Genomic DNA, 20795 nt, shown 5'->3' with positions numbered 1-20795 from the left:
GTTTACAAATGAGGTTTTCTTAATCTCTGCATTCCAGAATAAAAAATAAGATTGCAAGTGTTATATATTGCTTTTAACTTTTTTTTTACATAGACAGTGGAATTGGAGAATCACTGTTTCCTTACACAGTTGTAATTCCTTTTAAAGATGTTGACACTACACTGTTGAGTGTCTCTACACTTTCAAGTAATCTCTGTGTTTATGGACAAATGAAATTTCTTATTCTCACAAATCTGCAGCTTATAAGTGTTTTTTCCAGACTTTCCAGACTGCATATGATTAAGTTCATAAACATGAGTCACACAGCAAAGGGAAAGAGATGATGTCTGACTCCTAAATCAGAACCCAATACCGGAATCATTTCAATCTCACTGCTTCACCAACAGCTCCTCCCAACCTCATTCTGCTGCTGATTTATGCAGATGTCAATATATGCAAAGTTAGAAGGCTTTTATTCACCTAGACATCAATAAACATTGCTCATACACAACACTGTTCTTTCAGAAACTCTATTTAGAGGTAAACAGATAATTTATTCCTGGTGATGAAGAAATTTACTATTAATTATTCAAAGACTGAATTCACTCCACCTATTTTTAGGCTCTTCAAGGTGGTGCCAAGACAGGATCTACCTCCTACAGTCCCTGCAAGTCTTTTGCCATCCTCCTAGAAAGTATTTTCTCACTAATTATAGAGGAAGTTTGCACCAAACAAATGTATCAACTGGGTCTTAACCAGTCACTCACAATTAAGTATAATAAATTCAACTACTTCCAGTATGTCCAAAAAGACAAATGGCGAAGATTTTATTGAAACCAACCCCTTTCTGCATAGACAGCAAAACTTAATTTACTTCATATTTGGGAAGCCTGTTTTTTAAAAATTCCAGTATCTACAACATGGGGTCCTTAAAAGCCTGTCCAAGTGACTCATTGTTTCTTCAGTGCATACTGGGGTGCAAATTTAATGGGAAAAAAATCAGACATGCACAAATACATCAGCGTAAAATGATGATTATCCATTTTAATACCTAGCTAGTTTTGCTTCACAGCTTTATCTGAAGAACCTGGTCACAAAGCTGAGAGTGAGAAGCTTATAGTTATCTTCTGATTTATTTCTTATTAAAACACTGTTTAAATATTTTGATTCTCTATTGCTCAATCCTCATCTGTTTGAGGACAGGAAGTCCATGTAAATTAACAGCTACTTCCTCTGGGATAGTTCCCTGTCATGCCCTACCAAAGCTGTTTCTATTTATTTTTCCTCTGGAAGTTAATTTTATACATTACATTTCAAAGACCACAAACCCCTTCCTGAGTGTGATGCACTCAGAAATATCTCCAAGGAAGGCAGTGCCACATAATGCAGGACCACCCAGGATACTCCATAGTCTCAGCCACCCAAACTCCTCTTCAGAAGTTCCTCACCCCATGCAAACACACAGTTGACTACATAACTAGTTTATAATCTAGTTTATAATCTTATTCTCTAATTTTAGTTGCGCTAATTTGGTACCAAACACACTCTTTATGTTCAGAATAACAACCACAATCATCACCAAGTGACCACTGCTGCTACTTCAAACTGGAGGACAACAAACCTGCTCCAGGAACCACAAAGCACAACCCGACCCCATCTCCATTTCTGCCTCATTTGCTATATAGGAAATGTGCTTTAATCCTCCATCCCCAGCTCTTTTCTAGGATCCCAGAATAATGTTAAGGAAAATTCAGAGCAACGATACTATATTTCAAGGCAGAATTTATTTACAGCCAGCAACAGGTTTGAAGGAATTTCTGGACCCCCAAAATTTGGCTAAACTTACAAACAAGAAACATGCAAAATGAATTTTCAAAAGTATTCTCATGCAAAATGCTTCAACAAAAACTTCCATCAAGGTCTACTAATTCCAATCAGCATGCAGAGCTCCAGGAACCACCAATCATAACATTATCCAGACTTGAAAGACACAGCTACGGCGTTGGATCGACTGCCAGAACTTTTGGATTTGGAAACCAAACACAGGCAGCAAGAGCTTCATGGCTTTGGAGTTTAAAAAAGAAAGCAAATTCCAGAGGCCAGCAGCCACCTAAGCAAACTATGGGTGTCCTACAAAAAAATTCAGCATTGGTACCAAATATAATTGCCAAATGTGCCAAAAGGGGGCAACTGCAGTAGTGAGGCTCCAGCAGCAATTATTTTTGTGTGTACTGAAAAATAAATATAAAAAGCAACACTAAAGTATGCAATGAAGGCGGAGTGAGGAGGCAGGACATGGAAGAAAGCTAACTATTTTCAAATATACACAATCACAGCCTACCTTTTTAGACCCAACAACAAACTCACAGGGCAGTATGAGAGAAGAGGGGGAGGAAAAAAAAAAGAAAGGAACAAAACAAAAATTAGAAAGACAGAGAAAAGAAGGAAAATTAACAGCCACATACACATACTGAGATCATCAACTTTGATAAATCAGTGAACAAAGCCCATCTATGACACTGTGTAGAGAATCTATAAACAGCCCTATGGTCTCTCCACTCCACAGGACTAAGTGGTGCCTCATTAAATGGATCCCAGTATTAAAAGAGAGACAACCTAAGACAAAAACTGACGTAACAGCATTAAAATGAGCTTATCCAAGTAGATTTATAATCATACACAGGTATGTTTAATTTTTTAGCTGAAAACAGAAATAAAATAGAAAGCTTAAAAATGGTATCTCTGGTATGTTTTCTAGTTTCCAGTTTGTAGGACCTTTGTATCATCATGAGAACATGCATTTCTAGACTTTTCCATCAGTCTCCTGGCCTCTACAAATAACTATCAAATGCAACTAATTTCAGAAACTTTTCCAATTCTCTCAGCATCCCTGTGATATTTTATCCATATTTTACAGCTGATAAACAGAGAAAAATCAACAGATTTGCCAAGATCACCTCTTGCCTGTGCCCTAGGAATTAAACCAAGGTCAGACTCCCTGTCCTACAACTTCTGTTTAACAGGGCAATCTTTCTTCCTAAGTTTTTAGGACTTAATGCCACTATTTTTCACACATGAAGTTTCCTGTCACCCAAAAAAATTCTTCTACACACATAATACAGTGAGTTTGTGTAAACTGTCATCTCAGTACCAGTTCTGGGAATGGGTCTCTTCTGCTCCTTAAACAAGCAACTTGCAAAAGACAAAAATCATCCTCACTTTTTTAAGAATCATTTTATTAGAAATGCAGCATAATAATCCATCCATCTCCCTAATTCATGAACCCTGCATCTTAAAAGAAGCCACTCCTGCTGCAATTATTATGCAACCAAGGTAGTGACCCTCACTACAATTATTGTGCAACCCTCACTAATTGGGTGAGAGAGATCAGGTCTGTACATATAGTCCTGATCATCACATACGTATTAACCTCAATATTTTATGGAGAAAAGTTTCAACACACGAAGTTTGGAAGTTTAATAACTCACATGATCAGAATTACTATGTCCCATGTAACTTCTTAACATATTTTCACCTGATGTACCAACCCAGTTCAACGGCTCCAGGTTACAGCTTCACTCCACATTTATTAAGACCTTTGATACACACTGAAATTTAACTTCACTTTTAGAAATTACAGGAAAAGATACTACTACTACTTAGGCTTATTTAGCCTAAGTAGACATCCACAAATACAGGAAGAGAGACATATACTCTCCTATCTAAGCACACAGAGTGCTTTCTCTTCCATCTATTTCATACAGAAGTTTGTGCTTTTTAACTAATTGGTTGCACACTGACTGAGAGGTCAGGATACACAGTATAAAAAAAAATTAAATGGACAGAAGGTCTATAAGTAAGATCAAGGGGGTATCCTTTGCCTTCAACCCTTTAGAATTTTTCACCTATTCTAGAAAAAGCTGTTTCATTTGTCTCAATATTTCAAGAATATTTTTTTAATTCATTCCTTTAACTCACTACGTTGACAGACTCAAAACGAACAAAGTGGCAAAAGTTATTCTGTGAGATGTTCTCATACCCACTTCTTGCACTCGGACAACCTTTAGCCCTCCCTGAACAGAATTATACATCATATCTTGCAAAAACAGAAACTAGTCTCCATTGAGAAGGTCCTTCCCAGCCCTGTATCTCCCTGGTGTGACTAATGCAGTGCTTTCCCTAAATTAGGGAATATGTCACCGCAGAAGGGAACATGCTACAACAAAATCCTGTTATTGCAACCCAAGGAACAAAATGCAAGTAATAAAAAACTCTCAAGTAGTAAAATAGTATATACCACCAGTTCACATCCAAAGACTAATGCTTGAAAATCTAAGTTAGTTTAATAAACTGATGTTAGTTCAACCCTATTCCAGGGACCTGAGTTTCTGCTTTAGAACACAGAGGCAGAGATGCATCAGGTTACGTGAAGGTGCCTACAAAGGTCCCTGTGCAGAGAAGCTATAAATACATTTTCATTTAGCTTGCCCATGTTATTCATGTATAAATCCTAAATTTTCAAACAATCAGAAGTTCTAACTCCACAATAAAGCTGAAGAACTTTCTTACTATTGAACTGAACGATTAGAACATTTAATACTGTTTCTCTGGGCAGTGCAGCAAACATTTCAAGTGTATCCATTGATCCAGAGTTACTGAAAACCTGTTTGGCATTCAAACCTCCCAGCGAGGGTGTGTGCAGAGCTGAACCAGTGATTAACTCTGGATAAACCCATATGTTTACACAGCCAGGGTCACACATCTTCCATTCTGCAAAGAACTGAAGCATCACACTGCATCTGTCCGAACTCAGTGCAACAGCATAAAATATCTCCTTGGACACGTGTGGATACACACACTGCTGTCACTGGAGCTCCTCACCAGTTCAGAACTTCAAAGGAAAAGTTTACCCACAAGCTACAGCACAGCCACTGCTCAGAAATAAGTCACTTATCTAAGAAACTGATTTCCAAAGCACGATACTTAAAGACACAACTGAACAGCATAATTCATTCTGATTTGGAGATTCTCGGCCAAAAAAATGTCATTTTCTTAGCTAACTGGAACAGGAAATTTTGATTACATTCAACAAAAATTCATTCAAACTGAGTAATTAAAGCCAAGATTCTAAAAGAGCTTGACTACTCTACAAAACTTTATCACCCACATAGAAAAACCAGTAACATAATAATTTATACTGATAATGAAAACTGAATGGTGCATGGACAAACCAAGGGATAACACTGGGTAGCAGGTCAGACCCAGCTCAACTTCTCACCAAGAGGAGCAGGAGTAGGGCACAGAGATACTTCAGGCAACCAGAGATAATATAACAGAGAGCTTCAAACTAATTAGAAACTTGAAATGCTTTCTTCCAGTTTCCAAGACCAGGACTAACTATGTATACAGAGCTGATTAATGTGATCCAAAGCCTTCACAAACCTGCCTGGACAGCTCTGGAAAACCCTGCTTTCTACACACAGTAACAACAACTGCTGGCAACCCTCACAGTACAAGACAGAGATGAACAATACTATTCCCATACACACTTTGTATTTTGATAGGGATTCCACACCTCTGTCCTTGCCAGGACAAATGTGGTTGCTTCCATCCTTTGGATTTGACTGCAAACAGCCAAATCAAACAGATTTTGCACTGCCTGTAGCTGGCTAACCAGAATTACTAATCCCTTGCACAAGAACATCATAACACTAAAATCTGAGAATGCAAATGAGGAGGAAGGAAAGATGTTGGGGGGGGGAAACAAAACAAAACTCTTAACATACACAAAACCAAAGAGAAAGTTGTAGCAAACAGGTAGCAAAACAAGACAGGTCAAGAATAACAAATAATTAAATCAATAAAAAAGAAATACAGGGAAAGATGCTGGATTTAGTCACCGGAATAAACAGCCACTGTTTCATAGGATGAAAAAGTAGACAGAGGCTTAGGGGAAAAAATACAACAAGTAGGATTAGTAAAATACTACCCAATATAATAAAAAATTATTTTCATCAATGTTGAGTTTTTTAATTAATACTGTACATCTATTAACTATTGCTTTCTACCAAAAAGTCTCATTAGAGCAGAAGATTCTGCTGTTCAACCTGTTCCTGTGACTTCTTCCTACTACTTGATTAGCCTCATGAATTAAATATATATATAAAACAAGCTCAGAACATCAAATATGGTGAGACCACAAATTAAGTTCTCTTAAACTACAGCAGACAGACACAGTAAGATCTGGGCACAACCTCTGTGGTAACAAGGTACACTCTGTCCTTTCTCAGAGGCTTATCCTGAAGGCTGGCAAGTGCCACAGGTGTTTTTTTTCCAAGACCTGCAAGCTGACAAAAGTAGCTGCTTACCTACTATCGGTGTCCAGACCTACAAAATCCTTCTTCTCAAAAGGAACACAGAGGAGTGGGATCTTGTCTCCAGACTTATCAGTGGCCCTGTCAAGCCGCTTTGACTCCAACACTATGAAGAGGGACTCGATAAAATCTTCAATTCTCTTCTCCACAGTCTCACATTCATCATAACTGGGATAAAACGCCACATCCGTGCGGGGCTGCTCTGCAATCTCTCCCTGAAGCCCAAAGACAAAGAGCCGGGAATCATAGAGGGTAGAACCATACATTTCCTTATGAAGATGGAATTTCTCGAAAGTCTGAGGCCATTCCTTTGCAGAGGAGCAGTCTGTAATAGTGATCAGCCCCACGACTTTGCGGTGTGTCTGGAAATCCCCCCACTCGTTGTTCTCCGGGGGATAGTGGTGCCTGTAGCGGATGTACAGCACGCGCTGCGAGTCGCGCACGTTGACTTGGCTCACAGCTGAAATCCGCTTGTAGATCCTGAAAAAGCTCTCCTCAGGGACAATGCCAATGGGCTGAACCACGACCAGGAGGGTCTGATGATCCTCAGCACACTGCATGTAGTCAGGAACACTCATTTTGCACCAACTGCAGGCCAGTAAAAGAAAAACGTGTATTATTTTTTAACATTCAGAGTACATGCGGCTGCTGAAGCGAACCAGGACTTTGATGCTAAACATTTCTGCATCCTGAATATATGTGCTACAACACTAATATTTGCGTCATCATTTTACTAAATCTTCAACCATGCAGCCAACACAAATCTGTAAATTACATTTTTCTGACTCAATGTTGCTCTCTGTGCAGCTACATGAGACAGCTCACACACGGGGCAGCAGAGTCTCCACCACAACCAGAGAGTAGAAGCACCACCTCAGAAGATCCTGTCAGACTCAGGCTCTCCAGTCCCATTTCCTTGGGGAAATATGGAAAATTGTGTGGAGTGAGATGTAAACAGACACCGAATAGGAATGACCCAATTTTACACGGCTGTCAGTGCTTGCACACAGCCAGGGAGAGGAAAATCAGTACCAGAATACTTATTTTTGAGAAAAAGTGAAGTCTGCTTTCTCAAAACACATGTAGGGAAGGACCACACACCGTTTTCTACTTTTATATTTAACTATTTAGAATTCCTTCTCCCCTGAGCTCCCTGACTACTGCACTGCAGCTGGGTCTTAAACGAAGACATGCATCGCTGAGCCCTCATATCTCTGAGACCTCCTGGACAGCACAGATCCCTTGGTCAACTTCACCTCCAAAGCATCCCCTAAAATGAACATAGGACCGAAAAACACAGATAAAGCTACGAAACCTCCACAAAAATAAACAAACAGAAAAACGAACAAACAAACAAACAAAAAACCAACTACACAGCCCGGCTTTGGACTGTCACTATCCCTCTCCCATCATAGTGCCCGGAGTCTGCTCAGCAGCCTCTTTCCCAGGGGAGCAAACCTGTTACCAGGGAACAGCCCCGTTCACACGGTTCCCAACCGGGCGGACACCGAGGGAAGGTGGGAGCTCCCCCCTTTCCCTCTCCCCGGGGCAGATCCCGCGCTGGGCCGGCGAAGTTCAGCAGGGAAAATAAATGAACCGCAGAAGAGCCAAGTGCAGCCCTGCCGCGAAGGGGCTGAGGGGCAGCGAAAGGAGCAAGGGAGCTGCTCTGGGACGGGGGGACGCGGCTGTCGGTGCTGACCGGGCAGGGGCACTCACAGCCGGGACAGCCGGGACAGGGGCTCACAGCCGAAAAGGACCACTCACAGCCGGGGCAGGGGCACTCACAGCCGGGCAGGGGCACTCACAGCCGGGCAGGGGCACTCACAGCCGGGGCAGGGGCACTCACAGCCGGGCAGGGGCACTCACAGCCGGGGCAGGGGCACTCACAGCCGGGCAGGGGCACTCACAGCCGGGGCAGGGGCACTCACAGCCGGGCAGGGGCACTCACAGCCGGGGCAGGGGAACTCACAGCCGGGGCAGGGGCACTCACAGCTGGGACAGGGGCACTCACAGCCGGGGCAGGGGCACTCACAGCCGGGGCAGGGGCACTCACAGCCGGGCAGGGGAACTCACAGCCGGGCAGGGGAACTCACAGCCGGGCAGGGGCACTCATAGCTGGGACAGGGGCTCTGACAGCCGGGGCAGGGGCACTCACAGCCGGGGCAGGGGCACTCACAGCCGGGACAGCCGGGACAGGGACTCCCACAGCCGAAAAAGGGCACTCACAGCCGGGGCAGGAACGGCCCCACTCCCGCTGCCGCCGGAACTGACGGCAATGGCCGCTCCCGCCCCGCATGCGCGGGGCGATGGCGGGAGAGCCGTGAGGGGGGAGCGGAGCTCGCCCGCTGCTGCGGCCGCCCGCGGTTCATCTCCCGGCGCTTCCACGGGGAATCTGCCTGTGCCTGCGAGCATTAGGCGTTCCTCCGAGAGGAATGCGTTAAAAGGGGTGAACGAGTGATTGATTCACCCGGATGGTGAATCTCAGCCGGTTATGAAAACTTCAGGGACTTTGGCAGTGGTGGCCGAAAGTGAGCCTTCCTGGCATTCCCAAGTCCCGAAATTGGTCTGGTGTCATAGAATCGTAAAGTCATCAAGGTTGGGAGAGACCTTTAAGATCATCTGTCAACCCAGCACTGCCACTGTAACCCCTAAACCACTAAACCATCACACAGCACCAGATCCAGACGCCTTTCAAACACGTCCAGGGATGGTGACTCCGCCACCTCCCTGGGCAACCTATTCCAATGCCTGACCACACTAACAGTGAAAAAAAAAAAAAATTCTATTATCTAATCCCAATCTCTCTTGTCTCACCTTAAGGCTATTTCCTTTTGTCCTGTCACAGCAGAAGGCACCGGCCCCCACCTCACTATAACCTCCTTTCAGGTAGTTGTAGAGAATGAGATCCCCCCTGAGCCTCCCCAAGAACAGAAAGGGTCCTCCTCTGAGAGGACTTCTCAGAGTCATGTAGTTTAAGGGGAAAAATCCTGAGGACTCTGGAGGTATGAGCCCCGTGTGAGAGCTCAGGTGCATTTCTAGTGGACAGCCAAGTCCACCACCAAACCATGTCCCCAAGTGCCACATCTATATGTCTTTTAAATATCTCCAGGGATGGTGACTCCACCACTGCCCTGGGCAGCCTGTTCCAATACTTGACCAACCTTTGATGAAGAAATTTTTCATAATACCCAATCTAAATTTCTCCTGTGACCACCTGAGGCCATTTCCTCTTGTCTTATTGCTTGTTACTTGAGGGAAGAGACCGACTGCCACCTCGCCACAACCTCCTTTCAGGTCTCCTCAGCTATTGTGGCATGAGCTGTGGCATGAGAGACCTGGCAGGTCTCTCCACTCCCCTCAAGTTACCCCATTTTGGGAGACCAGGGAAAAATCAACAGCAAGAAGGAGCTGAACAAGCATTAGCCTTGACCTTCAGCTGGCTTCCAAGAGGAGAAGGGGATGGCAGCACAAGCTGGACTTGGAGGACCCGGAGGCTCAGGTGAAGGTTGACTGAGCCCACCAGCAACACGGCCAGAGAGGGATGGGGTGTGTTCAGCCTGGCCACTCACAGCCTCCCTTCTCCTGCCAGGGGCATTTGCTGCTTGGGAGGACATCAGAGGCAGAAAGGAGCCAAAATCTCCCTGAGCAAGAGAAAAGAGAAGCCCCTGGCAGGACACAGGGGCTCAGTCTGGTCAAGAGACAAGTACACCCAGCAGGAGCCAGGATCAGGCAGCAGGATCAGTGCAGGCTGTGCACGGGCAACTACACCTGGCAAGCTCTCAGCTGGCAGCGTGGCAAAGAGGAGCCACTACTAAGGGGCCCATGCAAAATACCCAAAACTCCACTGAAAACTGAGCAGAGCCCCACAGAGCTGTGCCTGCAGGTTCATCTGCACAGCTGGAATGCTGGAGCAAAGCTGAGGTGGTCAGTGAGCACCCACGAACCAGCTGAGAAGGCGAAACCAGGTTTAAAAATTCTGTCAGGAATGAAAATCAATGAAAGCAGCGACAGGCAGGCGGCAGGTTGGTGCTCCTGGTTCATTTCTGCAACCAGGGAAAGTTCATAACAGCCCCCGTGTGTCTGTGCAGAGAAATCTCTGAACTCAGTAAATAATTCCTGTCACCCCCAACAGCCAGAGAGCACCAGGGGAGGAAAGAAGAAACCTGGAAGTCACAGATGTGGGGCTCAAAGGGGGACACGTTACAGCAGAAGCTTTCAGAAAGGGGAATATGCAGAAAATAAAACCAGGCAATTATTCTTCACAGCACACAGAGGATGCAAGTCAGTGCTAAAGCCATCATTCTTGTGTATGGAGTTACACAGGAAAAAGAACAAACTACGAAGAGAGGCCACTGTTTTTTTTATACATGGTGGGCTTGGGCCATTGCTCCCAACACCTTCCCTGGGTCTCCACAGCTGCTGTGGCCTGAGCTGGTGGGTCTCTCCTCTCCCTTCAAGTTCCTGCAGTTCAGGAAACACTCTCTGTGCCCTGTGCTGGAGCTGCTGATGGTGCAGGCACAGGGGCTGCTCACCTACACCTTTAACTAGTGTGAGCCGACTTAACGTGAATTCAAAGATGATAGAGATGATGCAATTTTCAGATAGAGCAGTTCTGTGAAATTCAGAAAGAATACAAATCTAGGAAGCTTCTGGAGGGAAGATGGGTGTGTTCGAACTTGGCCAAATTTAGGATAGAGGGGACAGAAAGTGATGGTTTTAAATAAAGAACATAACTAGTTTTCTCTCACAGAATTTTTGCAGGAATGTAACTTGGAGCATTTCTCCCAGGGAAGTGATTTATTTCTACATTTATTTCTACAATACTGATGTTATCAGTAACAAATGCAGTGTCAACAAATGCTAACACTGTGTTTGGTTGTGGTATCAGTGATACCAAAATACCTCAAGGATTGGGTCTCATGTGGACAAAGCCAATGCTCAGCATTATTGTGGTGACTTGCAAAGACAAACACCATCACTCCCTTCCTTCTTCTTCCCCAACTTCATATGCTGAGCATGATGTCCTATCATCTGGAATATCACTTGGGCCAGTTGGGATCAGCTGTCCCACCTATGTCCCTTCCCAACTCTTTGTGCACCCCCAGTCCACTCACTGGGGGGGTGAGGTCAGAGGCAGAAAAGGCCTTTCCTCTGTGTAATGTTACAGAAGGAATTTGATTGACTGTGATTTTACCTCTGAATACTCTCACTTAGCATTAGTGGCTCAGCATTAGTAGCTGAAGTCGCTGAAGCCTTAGGCCACAGGAGCTGACCAAGCATAAACTCTTTGATAAAACTAATGCTGCTAACAAAGAGCTGACTGAATTCAGAAGATGTGAGAGGAGTGGAGAAGATAAGGACCAAGGAGACAATTCCAAGAGAATGAAGTCACTCCAGAAGAAAGCCAGCCCAGTAACAGTGAAAAACAGTACGACATCAAGAGGCCATGGACCACAATTGAGTGATTGGACTTGGACATCAGGTGATGGGTGATTATGGGTATAATTGAGAGGCATGAACAAGGGTGGGGGTCCCTCTCTGGAGGCACCCAGATCAAGCTATAACTTAAGAACTCAGACTTTGCTTTCTTAGCTGGATCCTGTTACAGTGGCTGGTGTGTGTAAATCCGTAACAGTGAGCACTGCTCAGCAACAATGGAAACATCCCTGTGCTATCAACACTGTTTCCAGCATAGATCCAAAACACAGCCCCATACCAGCTACTGTGAAGAAAATCAACTCTATGCTAGCCAAATCCAGCACAATTATTCATAAATCTGCCCTCTAGCATTGCTAGATGGTTTTAGTGACATTTTTTGACAGCGCTTTATTGTTGTTTCACTTCTTCCCTACAAGACAAAAATGTGATATGACAATATCTTCTTTAGAAGATAATTTAGATTGTGAATGTGTAAACACTGTGTTCTAGAAATTTCTCACTGCCATTAAGCTACTCAGTCTCCTGAGATCCTCCAAGATGAAGGTATGAAGAATGTTCTGTGTAATTCCAAATGGTAGAACAACTCTGGATAGAAGTTGCCTAAATGTGTATCTGTCATAAGTGGAAATGGAAGATTACACATAGTATTGTCCGCCTAAAAGCCTGGCTCCTCTTGATCGATTTTTGCTTTTGAATATCTTCATTGCTGCAGCTTTTCTAATGGAGGAACTCCTACAGTGAGAGCCTTACCTACAACTTCCACATGCTTAGGTATCTTTCAGCAACCATTGGCAGTTCAGCCACTTTCTGTTTGCATTTGTGCATTAACATATAATTTACCAACTGCTCAGACTTATCTCATATTTGGCATGTGACACAACCTTTTTATCCCATCAATCAGATTCCCTCAGAATACCTTTTTTTTTTTTGCATCATGCAAGAAATACTTCTGCTTTGTCATGAATTTGTCTGTTTTCATTGTTTCTAAATGCTGCTTTTGTATCACTCTACTGCAATTTCAAAGAATGCTGCTACAGAGGTTAATTTCTTTTTTTGCACTATGCATCTTCTGCTGGACACCTTTTTCTTTTAATATAACACATTAATTATGTCTGTGCCAACTACTTATCCACATGTTGTGCTTATACTTTGCCAGACCAGCTTTAGCTCCTTCCCTTGTTTGCTGACACGGGCAGGTTTTTCCCTAGTCCAGCACTTATCCACTGTTCTTTACCCAATAATAGTGAATTTCTTTTTTCTTTTTTTTAATTACAGATAATAAATAATTAAATATCTAATTATTGACTTCTTAAATGTGTATGAATCGGTTCTAAAATGTCACTCAGCAACACAGTGGCCTAAAATTGAGCCCTGGGAACTCCACGGGGAACTGACCACCAGCCTGATATAACCCTGTTCACTAAATTTACTGTTTCTCCAACAGAGAAAGCTACTCCAATAGAGCTACTGCTCTCAGTAGCTTTTGGGAATTCAGCAGACGCTTTACCCAGATTCTCATCCGTGGGGCATTTTGATTATATCAGGTTTATCATTATTTTTCTTTTAATATAATCCAATGAAGCTTGATACAGAGGTACTTTTCAGTAATTCACCATCCTTTTCTGCTTTCAGGTACCTCACTAGTACAACTGAATAAATTTTCCTCATTTGAGCAGACTGTTTATTGGAGCAGCAAGTTTTCCTTTGCCATTGCTGTATTCCCCCCATAGCACAGGACACAGGTAAAATCAGTACATTAGGAAGTAGTAGTTTTTATGCAAATTACCAGGGGTGATATTTATTTTACCTGTGTTCCCTGTCAGGTTTAACAAAGAATTCTTAATAACAACACCCATTCAGTTCTAATTCAAGAGAATTAATTCTAGCTTTATAGGTTTGTTTGTTTTAATTAGGAACAAGTTGGATCCCATTACTGGTATGACATTAATTTTGCAATTACAAAGTATGCTAAAGATAAATTATTAAATATCAGTAATATTGGAGTATCATGGTATTCTCTTATGCTATACAGCCACATCATGATTCTGGCTCCTGCAAGTCCTAATTCTGTGTCCAAACAGCTCAATACCCTCAGAAATCTTGGTAGTTCGATGGGGATTTATATGTATATTGAAATCATGAAAGACCCCAGTAGTATTTTCAAGAAATTTTCTATCAGAGTAATGTCAGCTGTTTCCACAAGATGTCACAAGATGCTAAAGATCAAGGAAGAAACTAAGCCTTGCAGATATCCATGTAGCATCCTAGAATATTGTGCTTCCCTTCAGACATAATTTCAACAGAATGGCCTCGCAGAAGGTGTAACCTCAAAGGAATTACACTGCCTGAGAGATATAGATTATCTGCAATAGAGAACTTTAAATGATGTGCCCAAATATAGTAATTTTGGAACTGTATCATCGTATTATCCTTGCACCAAGGTGCTTACAACTGCTTATGGTGCTGTGTTTTATTAATAAATCAGTATTATCTGTACTCTTGTCCTTATGTACTGGGCAAAGTCTATATAAGATAGCAACATTCAGTCAAGAAACTCCCTGTATTTTTCATTTAATGTGCTTCTTTATGGGTACATCTCTTTCTGCCCTAAATTCTATTGAATTATTATTGTGTATTCTGGAAAAGCTCCTGCTCTTCCCTCTCATACTAAGAGACAATTTAGTGGCATTAGCAGACTGCTGACCGATACAAACCATCAGGCTTGTTGTTCGTAAAGCACATTGGAAACTTTTTTATTGAGGCCATTAATGAATTGATGTAAACTATGCGTCACCACTCCTGGAAGTGCTCACTCGCTCCCTGTGGGAGCCAACAGCCCCCATCCAAACAGGCACAGATGAACTTCTGGAGCCAATGCTCCCAATAGCAAAACCCATCCACAAGCATGTTACAACCTACACAGCAGGCACACGAGGTAAATGCGGGGAATGTGTTAATAATGAAGATGCAGCCCCATCATCACTTAATAGTTTACATGTGTCCTCCACACGCCCACACAACCTCCGAGGAGTGCCAGGATGACCAGGCACATTCCCTGCTACTGCACTGCAGCAGCAGAGGCGTTGAGCAGCCTGTAATTACAGTTTGGATTAACAACTTTGGAGCCACTGGCCTGTAATTGGGATACATGCAGGAGGCGCGTGGTTGCCATTAAAAATGAATTCCCAACGCTCATGTACCAGCCTGGGGCTGAGGAGCCATGTCAAGGGGGTGAGGAAGGGAAAGCCCCAAGGGGGGCCAGCAGGACCCCATCCAGGGGGGCCCAGGGGCAGCTGAGGGAGCTGAGGGTGTTTAGCCTGGAGAAAAGGAAGCTCAAGGGGTGCTGAAAGGAGGGTGTAGCCAGGTGGAGATCAGGCTCTTCTCCCACCTAGCAACTATTAGGGTGAGAGGAAACAGCCTCCTCAAGTTGTGCAAGGGGAGGCTGGACATTAGGAAGAATTTCTTCACGGAAAGGGTGATTAGATATAGGAATGGGCTGCTCAAGGAGGTGGTGGAGTCACCGTCCCTGGAGGTGTTTAAGAAAGACAGGACGTGGCACTTAGTGCCATAGTCTAGTTGACATGGTGGTGTTCGGTCATAGGTTGGACTCGATGATCTCAGAGGTCTTTTTCAACCAGAATTCCAGTCTTTTCCAACAGAATTCTGTGATTCTGAGAAGCCTCCGAAGCCTCAGCGCGTCCGGGACCCGCGTTCCGCCCGCCCCGGGGAGGCGGAGCCGGCGGGGCTGGTGGTCCCTGTAGTCCCTTCTGTCGGGAGCTGTAATCCCGGGATCAGGCCGGTCCCGCTGCAGGGAGCTGTAGTCCAGGAAGGTCCCTGTGTTTCAGGGAGCTGTACTCCCGGGATCGGCGCCGTCGGGAGCTGTAGTCCCGGGGTCGGTGCCATAGGGAGCTGTAGTCTCGGGATCGGCGCTGTCGGGAGCTGTAGTCCCAAGGTCGGTGCCGTAGGAAGCTGTCGGGAGCTGTAGTCCCAGGATCGATGCCGTAGGGAGCTGTCGGGAGCTGTAGTCCCGAGGTCGGTGCCGTAGGGACCTATCGGGAGCTGTAGTCCCGGGATCGGCGCTGTCGGGAGCTGTAGTCCCGGGGGCGGTGCCATAGGGAGCTGTCGGGAGCTGTAGTCCCAAGGTCGGTGCCGTAGGAAGCTGTCGGGAGCTGTAGTCCCGGGATCGATGCCGTAGGGAGCTGTCGGGAGCTGTAGTCCCGGGGTCGGTGCCATAGGGAGCTGTCGGGAGCTGTAGTCCCGGGATCGGCGCTTTCGGGAGCTGTAGTCCCGGGATCGATGCCGTAGGGAGCTGTCGGGAGCTGTAGTCCCAAGGTCGGTGCCGTAGGGAGCTGTCGGGAGCTGTAGTCCCGGGCTCAGCCCCGCCTACAGGTCCCGGCGGGCCGAGATGGCGGCGCGGCTGAGCGAGAACCGTCTGGTGTCGCTGCCCCTGTCGCGGATCCGCGTCATCATGAAGAGCTCCCCGGAGGTGTCCAGCATCAACCAGGACGCGCTGTTCCTCACGGCCAAAGCCACGGTACCGCCGCGCCCTCCCCGCTCCCCCTGCCCCGGCCGAGGGGCCTCTACCGCCGGAGGGTTCGCGCTGCCCCCGGGCCGCGCTCCCGCCGCCCGCTCCCCGCATCGAGACATGGAACCAAACCCTGGTCCTCAGCTTCCCCGGCATTAGAATCATAGAGTGGTTCGGGTTGGAAGGAGACCTGGAAGATCAGGGACACCTTCCACTAGACCGGATTACTCCAAGCCCCGTCCAACCTGGCCTTGAAACACTTCCAGGGATGGGGCAGCCACAGCTTCTTCTGGGCAAACTGGGCCTCACCACCCTCACCAGAGAGAAGAATTTTTTTTTCCTGATATCCAGTCTAAACCTACTTTTTTTTCAGTTTGAAGCCATTCCCCCTGTTCCTGTCACTATAAGCCCATGTAAACACCCTTGCCCTGTCTGTCCTGTAAGTTCCCTTTGGGTACTGGACATCCCTGAGTCTCTGCACTGAGTGCCCACTGTCTGTGTGGTTAAACATGGTGCTTCTGCCTTGAGAGAGGGATCAACTGTATACGTGAGTTCTTAGCTTGACTATTTGTTTTTGTTTTCTCTTTTTTTAGGAGCTTTTTGTTCAGTATTTGGCTTCATACTCCTACAAACACGGCAGAGGGAAGGAGAAGAACGCTCTGACTTACACTGACCTGTCTCATACAGCAGAAGAGTGTGAGACCTTTCAGTTCCTTGCAGGTATTGATGTTACAAGGACAAATCCAGTGTGTGATTTAGACAACGAAATCTTGGTCTTAATGCATTGTTTTGTGAGGACCCAGTTCTGCTGCTGGTCGCTAATCTCCTGTATAGCATTCAACTGGAACTCATAAACTACATCGCTGAAAACATTTCTTTGTGAATGGGGATTTTTCTTCTGCCTCTAAATTATACAATTATACTATATATAGTTCTTAGCATATTGCCTTAAGCATGTCTTAAATTACAATTCCATTGAAAGCTTTCAGCCCATAAAAGAAGATCATTGCACATCTTTAGGTGAGAAGTTACGTGGACCAAAAGTGGTGCACACAGAAATCTGTAAGTTTTGAGCAAAAGGGCTTCACTGTATGGTCCCTCTCTCCTTTTAGATATATGTACACACATGTGTGTACATGCAGTTTTTACTGGTGCTTGGATTTGTGTTGTAACACTGAGCTCAAAGGTGCTCCTAATCCAGTCTTTCTCTGGGTTCCCCATGGACATACTTCCAGAGCACACAGTTCTGCTTTGTCTCAGGTCCATTACTGCCCTGAACAAGTATCTTAATGAAAAAAGAAACCCACCAAAACAAAACATTTTTACAGAGTATAAATTGGAGAGCTGGCTTGTTGGATCCAGGCAGCTGAGCACTCTATTTTACATCAAATAAATAATGCACATCAGCAGACAGTAAAGACAGTTGCCAGTAATGAGTCGTAAAATATATTCCTTATCTTTGGTTACTTGTACTGTAAGTGGGTAATTCCCTGTTACTCTTACAGCTGTATAGGTCAGATTGTTTTACCTGATTATTCACTTGAGCTTTGTTAAAAATACTAATTTTTTTTTTTTACTTCATTTCATTAGTGATTTGGATGCAACAGTATTAATGAGGCAATGTAAGTGTTCAAAACTGACTATAAAAGCAACAATTCTACCTTCCAGATATCTTGCCAAAGAAGATCCTAGCAAGTAAATACCTAAAGATGCTTGAAAAAGAGAAACGAGATGGAGAAGTGGGGGAAGGACATGAAGAGGATGAGGAGGAAGAGGATGAAGACGAAGCTGTTGGTGACAGTGTTGGATCTTAAGGCCAATGGAGAATTGCTTCATAGTTGATCCACTTTCTGTTGTATAAAGGATGTTTTTGTGACTGAGAATCCAGATGCTGGATATATTTATACACTGAGCCATCTGCTTTTGCTTTAAGAAGTTTAGAAATTGAACTTTATACTTTTTGAAGAATGGGATTCTACCCTCAGAAACACGGCGGGGTAGGAGGACACAGTGTAAATCTGACAGCAGAGCTTGCTCAGATGATTTAAAATTACTTTTCAGACAATCAGTACCCAAATTTAAAATTTCTTACAGGCAGCTTTCAGTCCAAAAGCTCCAAAAGTGGACCAAGTCCATTAAATAAGTCTTTAAAAACAGCTACTTCTGTGATGCAGCCTAGACACCATGTGGGCACCAAAACAGGGTTGAGGAGATCCATTACAAGGGCTAATGAGGTTCTGCAGTTGTGGTGGTAAAAGTAAATGTCTTAGAAAATGATGTAAATATGTACTTCTAGGACCTTTTTCTCTCATGAACTCTATTTCTCCTTCCAAAATGCACATTGAAGTCTTACTAGACGTGAATGAATTCCTGAGAGTGAGCAACTCCTTTGTCATTGGAGTGACAGAGCTGGATTTTTCACTTGGTTGTTTTGTGGTTTATTTTGTTTTGGTTTTGTTGTGTTTTTTTTTTTTACAATAGAAATGGCAACTGCCCTGTGTGGAACTTTACATGCAACTTTCTAAAATAAATGTTTTGTATGAAAACTGACAGTTGGTGCAGAAATTTTCTGTTCTTTCCAGCTTCAATCATGACCAGCGTAGTAATGTTTGCAGAGAGTCATGGTCAGTCATTGAGAGAGAAATAACCAAAATCTCTTCCCCCAGGTGTGGAGAATGCCCCAGGTAAGAATGGGAATGTTATTAGAGAACAGGACCTCCCACTCCAAAAAAGCTGGGCAGTGACCTGCCCTGAATCAGTCAGGAATTTGTTGTCTCAACACCCCATTTTGGTATGGTAAAGGGAACTGTCCTTCCTGTCAGGATGACACCAACTGCTTCTCTTGGGTTGAAGACACACTAAACTGCTCTTAAAACACAGGGCAGAAAGCTCCAGCAGCTCCATAATCCAACACACTCCAGACTGGTGCTAGGAAAGCACAGTGGAGGTTAGGCAGGTAAGAGCAGGCACTGGCAGAGGAGCAAAGCTACTGAGCCACACCAGAAATGCTATTTTAAAAGATCAAAGGATGTTCCACTACAAAAACTTCCCTAAGTTGCCATAAATGAAAATGGTATTGTACCAGGAATGCTGCAGTGAGTGCTGAGTGATGCTGGATCCCTACAGAAGTTCCCAAGTGGGTTTATGCTAAACTACTCCATTGTTGAAAGGGTTGTTTGGTGCTTTTTTTTTTCTTTTAATGTTTTTATTAAAAGTGCATGGAGATCTGTGGGAAACTGAGCATGGAATGCTGTCTGTTGGGGGGAAGGGGTGCCAGCAGCAGGATGTACCAGATCTTTGGGAAAATAAAAAAAAAAGTACTTGCACATCTGGCCCCAAGGTCAACCCTCCACAACCAGAAATGCCAAACCAGCACATTAACAAGAGGCACTACATTCCAAGGGGGATCAGATGTGCACAGAGACTGACCCAGACACTGGGACACCAGGATAACATTTCAAGTGACACTTCCCAGTCCACCCTTATCCCTTGCAGGAAGCGAAGAGCCACATCCACAAGCTGCAGCTACAAAACACATAATTGAACATGAACTTCCTCAAAAGTGACCAAGTATCTTCACCTGTTTGAGGTGTTCAGGGCTTTTAGAGATAGAACACAGGCCAGGGGACACTTTGCAGGATGAATCTATTATTATATCTATATATATTTCTATATATATATATATCTATATATATTTCTATCTTCCCCCCCTTCCAGTAATGGCTTGTGAAGTCCTTCCCGCCCCCAGCCAAAGCTGCTCAAAGAAGATGAAACTTCCTAAGCTTCCAAAAAAATGACAAAAGGACTGTGGTTACTAAGTATAAATCACCATATTTCATCCCTCTTAGAAGTTTCCTGTGGGATGATGAACATATTCTGTGAATTACTGAGGCCACAAGAACGTGCACACCCTTCTGGATTCGCTCAGCCAGAATCCTCGATGGGAACTTCAGAGCTGCCAAAATTTGCCACAGCCATCCCCGAGGCCCTGCAGCTGCCAGAGCTTGTTGCCATCAAACCAGTGAAGGGTTATTTGTTTTCCCCAAGAGCCTGACAGAGCAAAACCTCATGCAACTCAAAGCAAGGTTTCAAAAACAAGGGGAAAAATAAACAGAAGGGACAGCTGGGACATAATTTTCACATTATTGAGTAAAACCAATCTGCGTTTGCAGGGTTGGGCTCCCAAAGGAAGCTCCTCGTCATCCTTGCAGTTCTGTTGGGTATCTTCTTTCACTCAATGATTTATAGAACACACCAGGTGGTCACAGCTTTTCCGTTTAAAAACTGATCACTGTAGGAATTCACTCAGAAAGCAAAAGGCAGGATTTCAGGCAAGTGGTTTCCAAAGCATCTTCCATGAATAATTCCAGGATTATGACTTGTAAGCAGTTAAAGCAGCAAATATTGTCTCTGGAAAGCTGGGCAAAGAGGAGGTCAGTGCACAGGGAAACATCCAAACCAGAGGTGAGTGGTGTAAT

The 20795-nt window shown here is 44.4% G+C and overlaps 2 protein-coding genes across 11 annotated transcripts in view; one reads left to right on the top strand and one right to left on the bottom strand.

The window, feature by feature from the left end:
* Positions 1-8640, bottom strand: part of TRAPPC9 (trafficking protein particle complex 9) — a 469416-nt gene extending 460776 nt beyond the window's left edge. For 2 of the 10 annotated variants that reach the window (XM_032687367.1, XM_032687452.1), the window contains exons 1-2: positions 8079-8132; positions 6348-6941 (exon numbers count right to left, since the gene is read on the bottom strand). In XM_032687367.1, coding sequence (XP_032543258.1) covers positions 6348-6931 — 584 coding nt within the window. In that variant the 5' untranslated portion in view covers positions 6932-6941; positions 8079-8132. Of the gene's footprint in view, positions 1-6347; positions 6942-8078; positions 8295-8343; positions 8362-8487; positions 8506-8538 lie in introns of those variants that run through there. The other 8 variants (XM_032687378.1, XM_032687405.1, XM_032687433.1 and 5 more) reach the window with 8 other exon arrangements.
* Positions 8641-15528: 6888 nt separating this feature from the next.
* CHRAC1 (chromatin accessibility complex subunit 1) lies at positions 15529-18867 on the top strand. The gene is made up of 4 exons (XM_032713342.1): positions 15529-15622; positions 16182-16326; positions 16911-17037; positions 17986-18867. The coding sequence occupies exons 2-4, from the start codon at positions 16198-16200 to the stop codon at positions 18129-18131; spliced, it is 402 nt and encodes a 133-aa protein (XP_032569233.1). The 5' UTR covers positions 15529-15622; positions 16182-16197; the 3' UTR covers positions 18132-18867.
* The last annotated feature ends 1928 nt before the right edge of the window (positions 18868-20795 follow it).

The sequence above is a fragment of the Chiroxiphia lanceolata genome, chromosome 1 (genome assembly GCF_009829145.1).
Source record: "Chiroxiphia lanceolata isolate bChiLan1 chromosome 1, bChiLan1.pri, whole genome shotgun sequence".
Taxonomy (NCBI): domain Eukaryota; kingdom Metazoa; phylum Chordata; class Aves; order Passeriformes; family Pipridae; genus Chiroxiphia; species Chiroxiphia lanceolata.
This window is presented reverse-complemented; position numbering and strand designations above follow the sequence as displayed.

Coding starts and splice junctions, on each gene's coding strand:
- CHRAC1 (XM_032713342.1), top strand. CDS start 16,198: ATGGCGGCGCGGCTGAGCGAGAACCGTCTGGTGTCGCTGCCCCTGTCG. Junction 16,327..16,910: donor TCCTCACGGCCAAAGCCACG/GTACCGCCGCGC, acceptor CTCTTTTTTTAG/GAGCTTTTTGTTCAGTATTT. Junction 17,038..17,985: donor GACCTTTCAGTTCCTTGCAG/GTATTGATGTTA, acceptor TCTACCTTCCAG/ATATCTTGCCAAAGAAGATC.